Below are 8,376 nucleotides of genomic sequence, written 5' to 3'. Positions count from 1 at the left end.
CATCTGTGTCACAATGAAATCTTATACTCAGTTTTCACTTAAGACCAGGTTTCCCTGTGGTACACAACGGGTTTCCCCATCTTTCTGCATTACCCACCAAGTGTAACCAGGTCCTTGAGCAAAAACAATCCCACGGATGGGTTTGTCTCTGCCTGAGGTGGGATTAATCCAGACAGTTTTCCCTAAAATACCCTTCATATGTACCACAGGGACTTTATCTCCATCTATTGTGTGTAAGGGTTCAGACTGGGCAGGGCCAGCTCGATTGATGGACCCTCGGGTGTTGACCATCCAGGTTGCTTTTGCCAGGTTATTTTCCCAATTTCTAAATGTTCCCCCACCAAGTGCCTTCAGGGTAGTCTTAAGGAGCCCGTTGCACCGTTCAACTTTGCCAGCAGCTGGAGCATGATAGGGGATATGATATATCCATTCGATACCATGTTCTCTGGCCCAGGTGTTGATAAGGCCGTTCTTGAAATGGGTGCCGTTGTCAGATTCAATCCTTTCAGGTGTGCCATGTCTCCATAGGACTTGCTTTTCCAGGCCTAAGATGGTGTTCCGGGCAGTGGCATGAGGTACAGGGTAGGTCTCTAGCCATCCAGTGGTGGCTTCCACCATGGTCAGCACGTAGCGCTTGCCTTGGCGTGTCTGGGGCAGTGTGATGTAGTCAATCTGCCAGGCCTCCCCATACTTGTACTTAGACCACCGCCCCCCATATCACAGGGGCTTCACCCGCTTGGCCTGTTTGATGGCAGCACACGTCTCACAGTCGTGGATAACCTGAGAAATACTGTCCATGGTTAGATCCACCCCTCGGTCTCGTGCCCACTTGTAGGTGGCATCTCTGCCCTGATGACCCGAGGCATCGTGAGCCCATCGAGCCAGGAACAACTCCCCCTTATGGTGCCAATCTAAGTCTATCTTTGACACTTCTATTCTCGCTGCCTGATCTACCTGCTCGTTGTTTCGGTGTTCCTCATTAGCCCGGCTTTTGGGGACATGGGCATCTACATGACGGACTTTCACCGTTAGTTTCTCCACCCGAGAGGCAATGTCTTTCCATATATCAGCAGCCCAGATTGGTTTTCCTTTACGTTGCCAGTTAGCTTTTCTCCACCTTCCCAGCCAGCCCCATAGAGCATTGGCTACCATCCATGAATCAGTATAAAGGTAGAGCTTTGGCCACCTCTCCCTTTCAGCAATGTCCAGGGCCAGCTGAACGGCCTTGAGTTCAGCAAGTTGGCTCGATCCACCTTCTCCTTCGGTAGCTTGTGCAACCTGTCGTGTGGGGCTCCATACGGCTGCTTTCCACTTCCGGTTCATCCCTACGATGCGACAAGAACCGTCAGTGAAAAGAGCGTAGCGTGTTTCCTCTGCTGGTAGTTGGTTATAGGGTGGAGCTTCTTCAGCTCTTGTCGCTTGTACCTGCTCCTCATCGTCAGTGAGACTAAAGTTTTCACCTTCTGGCCAGTTCGTAATTATCTCTAAAATCCCAGGGCGATTCAGGTTTCCAATACGGGCGCGCTGGGTGATGAGGGCAATCCATTTGCTCCATGTGGCGTCGGTGGCGTGGTGGGTAGTAGGAACCTTTCCTTTGAACATCCACCCCAGCACTGGTAGTCGGGGTGCCAGGAGGAGTTGTGCTTCCGTGCCAATCACCTCCGAGGCGGCTTGAACTCCTTCACAGGCAGCCAAGATTTCCTTCTCTGTTGGGGTGTAGTTGGCTTCGGACCCTTTGAAACTTTGGCTCCAGAATCCCAATGGTCGACCTCGAGTCTCACCAGGCACCTTCTGCCAAAGGCTCCAGGACAAACCATTGTTCCCGGCTGCAGAGTAGAGCACATTTTTGACTTCTGGTCCCGTTCTGACTGGGCCAAGGGCTACAGCATGAGCGATCTCCTGCTTGATCTGGGTGAAGGGTTGTTGCTGCTCAGGGCCCCAGTGGAAATCGTTCTTTTTGCGGGTAACCAGGTAAAGAGGGCTCACAATCGGGCTATACTCGGGAATGTGCATCCTCCAAAAACCTATGGCACCTAAGAAAGCTTGTGTTTCCTTCTTGCTGGTTGGTGGAGACATAGCGGTGATCTTGTTAATGACATCAGTGGGAATCTGACGCCGTCCATCTTGCCACTTCACTCCCAGGAACTGGATTTCTCGGGCAGGTCCCTTGACTTTGCTCTTCTTGATGGCGAAGCCAGATTCTAGCAGTATCTGGATGATCCTCTTACCTTTCTCAAACACTTCTGCCGCTGTGTTCCCCCACACAATGATGTCATCGATGTACTGCAGGTGTTCTGGAGCCTCACCCTTTTCTAGTGCAGTCTGGATCAGTCCATGGCAGATAGTGGGACTGTGCTTCCACCCCTGGGGCAGTCGGTTCCAGGTGTACTGCACGCCCCTCCAGGTGAAAGCAAACTGAGGCCTGCATTCTGCTGCCAGAGGAATGGAGAAAAACGCATTAGCAATGTCAATAGTGGCATACCATTTCGCTGTCTTGGACTCCAGCTCGTACTGGAGTTCCAGCATATCCGGAACAGCGGCGCTCAGCGGTGGAGTCACTTCATTCAAGGCACGATAGTCCACAGTCAATCTCCATTCTCCGTCAGATTTGCGCACAGGCCAGATGGGGCTGTTGAAGGGTGAGTGGGTTTTGCTGACCACCCCTTGGCTCTCCAGCTCACGAATCATTCTGTGGATGGGGATCACGGCATCTCGATGCGTCCGATACTGCCGGCGGTGCACTGTCGAGGTCGCAATTGGCACGAGTTGCTCTTCCACCCTCAGGAGTCCTACTGCAGACGGGTTTTCTGACAGTCCAGGCAAGGTGTTCAATTGCTTAATGTCCCCTGCCTCTACAGCAGCAATGCCAAAAGCCCACCTGAGTCCCTTTGGGTCTTTGTAATAGCCGTTCCGGAGGAAGTCTATGCCCAGAATACACGGGGCCTCTGGGCCAGTCACTATAGGATGTTTCTGCCACTCCTTCCCAGTCAGGCTCACCTCGGCTTCCACCAGGCTCAATTGCTGTGATCCCCCTGTCACACCAGCAATAGAAACAGGCTCTGCCCCCACATGTCCCGATGGTATCAGGGTACACTGCGCACCAGTATCAACTAGGGCATCGTATTTTTGTGGCTCTGATGTGCCAGGCCATCGGATCCACACCGTCCAGAAGATCCGGTTTTCCCGTGCCTCTCCCTGGCTAGAGGCAGGGCCCCTCTAACACTGGTTATTATTCCTCTCTTGGGTATACATACTAGAGGTCCCTTCAAGGGGATCTGACAGATCGTACCTAAAAGCTTGGTCATGGGAGGTTGAGGCTACCTTCACCTTGGTGGAACTCCCCCGGTTAGAGTTTCCCTCCTTGAGTTGACGGACCCGTGCTGCCAGGACAGAAGTGGGTTTCCCATCCCACCTCCCCATGTCTTCTCCGTGGTCACGCAGGAAGAACCACAGATTAGCCCTTGGGGTGTACCCTCTCTCTCTAGCTGGGGAATGTTGGGCTCTGACTTTGGGGCCTGTGACTCGTACGGGTGCTGCATTAACCTTCCTCATTTCCTCCCTCATCTCTTCTTTGAACTCCTTAATCACAGCTGAGATATGAGCCTGCATTGGGCCATTAATCATACTCTCATAATTCCTAAGTTTGTTGGCAACAGAGCCCACTGTCTCTCGGTTAGTGTCAGCATCAATTGTTGCAATGAAAGTGGTGTACTGAGATGGCCCCAGATTTGCCAGACTCCACAGCATTTGCCCTGTGCACCTGACCTTGTCGGGGTCATTATTATGTTGTCCATCCCTCCCAAAGAGTACCTCTAATACTGCCACTTCCCTTAACTGTTGGATCCCTTCCTCCAGGGTCTTCCAACGCATTCTATGGTGGTGCTCCTGCATTCTCTCCCTGTGGACAAACCTCTCTCTGACACTCATTAAAAGCCGCTCCCAGAGAGAAAGGGATCCTGGCTCCCTTACAAAAATCTGATTCATACCTGAGTCCTGGGTTAAGGGTCCCAAGTTCCTTGCCTCACCACCGTCCAGCTGCACGCCTGTACCCATAAGGTCCCAGACCCGGAGTAGCCAGGTAGTATAAGCCTCACGCCCTCGTCGCACAATGTCTTTGTGCAGATTACGGAGACTTTCGTACATCAGGGACTCGGTGATGATCGCAACTTCTGGCTCCCCTGTGGGTTGTGAGGTTCCTCCATTCCTATCTCTATCTGGGTGCTCTGCTTTCATCTTAGACCTCCTTGTTTCTACCGGGGCAACTGCTGCTGGCTGTGACTGCCTTTGTGGTTCAGTTGGAACCTGGACAGTTGTAACATTTGTGGGTTCCACAGCTGTACTATTAGACTGTCCCTCTTCAAGGCAAAAGGCAGGCTTCTCACCAGCTGGTGAAATGCACTCCTTCAGCATCGCTTGCATCTCCTGCATCTCCTTAACCAGCACCCTCACCCAATCTGGGTGGTTCGTTTCTGAGGCAGGCTGTGGGGCAGGGTCAGGCTCTGGAGCAGCAGCATCTCCAGTCTCTGGGGTAGTGTCAGGCTCTGCAGCAGCACCCCTAGTCTCTGGTGTAGGTGTCAGGGTAGTTATCCAGGTTAATCTTCTCTTATCTCTGAGTGCTAAACATAACAGGCATATCAGCAACACCACCCATTGTATGATATCATTAGCACTTAAAGTGGATCTTAACCCTTCGAAAACTGGTGGCGCAGACCCAAAAAGATGGTTAAAAGGTTGGGAGAAAGTTTCCCCCCGTGTCATTTCCTCACAGTAGGTACCATTATTAAAGTAACTCCAAAAACATGCAGTTAGTGTGTGATAGCTCTGAATCCATGTACCTGCCATCCAGAGGAAATTAAAGATCCATGAATCCTTCACCCAGAGGACAAACTTGATAACAGACACAGTGGCCTTAGTTATAGGACCCATATTTAGATAAGGGCCTGTAAATGGGAAGTATACACTTGCGATCACATGCCACCCAAACCAGGGAAAACTGGACCACATGGTGGTACTTACAAATTAAGCTACCTAAGAACTGTTAATCCCCTTTTTTTCTCAATGCCCTCGAGCCCCACGTTGGGCGCCAAAATCTGTCTTGGTTTGAAAAGACAGGAGCCTGTGAAGGAAGGCAAAAGCCTCCTGTGAAATGGAGAAGGTAAACCCCCTCCCTCCGAATTATCACAACTTCAGAATTAAAAAAAAGGCTCTCAGGCAAAGATATGGGAAACGGGAATAACAGTTCTTTACTGGAAGAAAAAAAACCTAAATAACAATGTAATTTAACACCAGCAAAACAACCACTGGCAGAGTGAGAAAAACCTGGCACCCTGAGAAGTCAGGGTGCTGACAGCAGTCCAGCCAAATGGTGGCTGCTCCTCCTGGAGCGGCGATCTGCAGAAGGGTGTAGATCCTTTCTGAAGATGCGGCGAAGGAGCAGCTGGGCCTCAGTTCCTGATTCCTCTCGGAAATCCAGCGAAGAAGGCTGTCTGTGGTCTCAGAAGTGCTTGTTTTATAGTGGCAGGGATGCTTGGCTCCTCCCTCTGGGTGGAGCATCTCCCAATGGGATGATGTAACTAATCTTACCAGCCACAGTGAGTAATTCAATAGCCCATTAGCAGGACATTGTCTTCCTGGCAGTGTCATTGTTCTTGAAAGAGATAAGAAAAACTGCCTAACCCCCAACAGATGGCAAAAAAGAATACATGCTTATTTTACAAGCCAGGACATTATATAGCCCATTAGCAGGACATTGTCTTCCGGGCAGTGTCATTGTTCCTGAAAGAGATAAGAAAAAACTGCCCAACCCCCAACAGATGGCAAAATAGAATACATGCATATTTTACAAGCCAGGACAATCAGTGTTGTCTTAATTAGTGCAATTGGATGATGACTCAAGAAACAATAGAGAACCTGAAAAACAACTCCAGGCTTTATCTGCATACAAGAACACCTGACCTCAAAAAAACAAAGCATGAGCTGACAAAACCAGGTGGGAAATAACCTTCAGATGTCGAATTCTTCAGATTTAACAGGGCTAGAATCTGAGTGTTTGGACAGTCAGGATTGCCATTGTAAGCACTAGAAATTTGGGGTTTGCTTCAATTGGAAGAAAAAGCACAGCCTTGTAAGGCACAAAGCCAGAGCCATAGCTGGAGCAGCAGGAACAAATTCAAGGAACAAGGAACACCAGTCCAGCAGCTCCAGAAACAAATTCAGGATCAAGTTAAGTCCAGCTTCTCTCTGTTGCACTTTTGGAGGTGTAAATAAAATGGGTCCTATTCTCAACTGTCCTACAGTCCCACCACATCACTTTTCTCCTCTCTACCCACTAGAAACAGATGGAATGGTCAAAAGAGGGGGACTGTGGATGAATAAATTATGCTATGATTTAACTGCTTCCAAAGAACCACTGGCACACTGGAGAAGTAGAGGGCAATCAGCTCTGAAATTGCTCTTTGATCCATGCAAGTTCCTGGGTGTCCCCAGGGGCCACAGCAGACGATTTAGAACTCTCTTCTGTTTCCTCAACTCTCATTCCTGCTCCTCATGTAAGAGAAGAATCACAGAATTGGTGGCTTCAAAACAAGACATGACCAATCATTGTATGAGTAGAAATCACACTAAAAATACCAAGGAACTCTTGGGCCCAGTAGGGCCTAGACTTGTATTAAAACAGTAAATGAAACTTCAAGTGAATTATAGTGAGAGATTTAGCATGCAGTTAAACCAGTATTTGCTCAGGACTTTTAGGAGCAGGGGAGAGAAAAAGCATTGAGTGATGTTTGGGAAAGTCAGCTTTTCCCCAGAAACAGAAAAGGCTGTATATCCTTTGAGTGTTGCTTTCTAGAGGTTAGAAATACCTTTGCTGGTAGTTCTACTGTTTTGGGGACTGTCTTACCACTAAGGTAAGTCAAAATAAAAATTACAAATGTCAATATCCAAAGCAACAAAAATACTGATATTTCCTTTTGTCTGCAGTCTTGAAAAGGGAAAAAAAAAAAACCACCACAAAAAAGCATAAAAAAAGGACTTCAAATCAAATGGCAGGTGTGTTTGAGAAAAGGTAAGCAGCCTGGGGGGGGGATTACAGCAACAGTCAACCCAGCCCAAAGCCTGATCCTGCTGGGTGAAGCCACTCCTGGCTGTGTATCCAGCAGGTACATGTGATCACTGCGGAGCATGCAACAGGCTTTGCCTCTGGCTTGAGCCAGAGGACCACACACCGTTACATCTCCTGGAGGAGCTAGCTGTAATAACTGTGGTGCTCACATACCACCCTCATCCTTCCATTTAAAAACACAGGTAAAGTGTGTGATTATTAAGTGTGATTATTCTTCAATGTCATAGCCAATAAACATTGCAGAGCTCAAAATTAAGGCACGGAGAGAAGCATCTACAAGAACCATTTAGTCTCAGTTAAGGCATTGGTGCTTGTGGTTGTTTCAAGGGTCCCCAGGATGAGGGAAGAGATGAGAATCTTGACTCCATCTTTCAGAAGGCTGATTTATTATGATATTATATTAAAATGCTATACTGAAACTATACTAAAAAGAAAAGAGAGAAAGGATCCATCAGAAAACTAAAAAGGAAAAGAATGGAATGAATAACAAATACCTGTGACTCTCAAAGAGTCCGCACAGCTGGTCATGGTTGGTCATTAAGTAGTAACAATCCACATGGACCAATCAAAGATGCACTTGCTGGTAAACAATGTCCAGACCACATTCTACAGCCATCAGATAGCTATTGTTTACATTTCTTTTCTGAGGCTTCTCAGCTAGAATAGGAGAAAAATCCTAGCAAAGGATTTTCATAAAAATATCATGGTGACAGGTGCTTGTCACAGATTTTAATTTACTAAGCCTTTTTCAGTCATGCATCCCAGTCAAAATTTAAGATATTTTCTGTCTACAAAGAGTCATTTACTGAACTTTATGAGCAGGAGAATGCTGTTACTGACTGATTTTAGAAAACTAATGAACAGTATTCTAAGTGCTAGTCTGCTGGATTTATATTGGGTGCGGGAATGCCTGTGGTGTGCAGTCTGGGGGAAAAAAATGCCAAGTTATAGGAATAAAATTGCTTATACTGCTGCTTAAAAGAAATAAAAAGCCCTCCACAGTGGATCTTCTGCTATGTGTGAGATGCACATCAAGACTCTTCAGTCTTCCAATACTGCAATGGTCTCAGCCATGCCATGACTTGTTCCACATTACCTCTGACTGCTTTGCATGATGTGAACTCACTCTGTACAAGCAATGTTATTCACATTAACTAGACAATGTATTTAAGAACTCATAGTTAAAAGCAGCAATGTTGTTGAAGCAGAGCAAAATGAAGAGGAACACCTGGGCTCTGTTTCCATGCAGTACTGAC

General features: G+C 47.7%; 1 protein-coding gene across 1 annotated transcript; it reads right to left on the bottom strand.

Annotated features, from left to right (window-relative positions):
* Positions 1-717: 717 nt before the first annotated feature.
* LOC135301191 (uncharacterized) lies at positions 718-5,017 on the bottom strand. Its single transcript, XM_064421529.1, has 6 exons — positions 4,383-5,017; positions 3,255-4,302; positions 2,682-2,807; positions 2,483-2,597; positions 1,987-2,059; positions 718-954 (listed from the first exon to the last, which is right to left on the bottom strand). Exons 2-6 carry the CDS (start codon positions 4,231-4,233, stop codon positions 718-720), a joined length of 1,530 nt encoding a protein of 509 aa, XP_064277599.1. The 5' UTR covers positions 4,234-4,302; positions 4,383-5,017.
* Positions 5,018-8,376: the final 3,359 nt, after the last annotated feature.

Source organism: Passer domesticus, chromosome 5 (assembly GCF_036417665.1).
Source record: "Passer domesticus isolate bPasDom1 chromosome 5, bPasDom1.hap1, whole genome shotgun sequence".
In the NCBI taxonomy this organism is placed as follows: domain Eukaryota; kingdom Metazoa; phylum Chordata; class Aves; order Passeriformes; family Passeridae; genus Passer; species Passer domesticus.
This window is presented reverse-complemented; position numbering and strand designations above follow the sequence as displayed.

What these genes read in the sequence shown, in the direction of transcription:
- LOC135301191 (XM_064421529.1), bottom strand. Translation starts at nt 4,233, where the DNA reads ATGAAAGCAGAGCACCCAGATAGAGATAGGAATGGAGGAACCTCACAA. An exon ending in TCCCCTTGAAGGGACCTCTA is followed by an intron (nt 2,808 to 3,254) that starts GTATGTATACCC and finishes CTGGACTGTCAG; the next exon opens with AAAACCCGTCTGCAGTAGGA. An exon ending in CCCCATCCACAGAATGATTC is followed by an intron (nt 2,598 to 2,681) that starts GTGAGCTGGAGA and finishes AATCTGACGGAG; the next exon opens with AATGGAGATTGACTGTGGAC.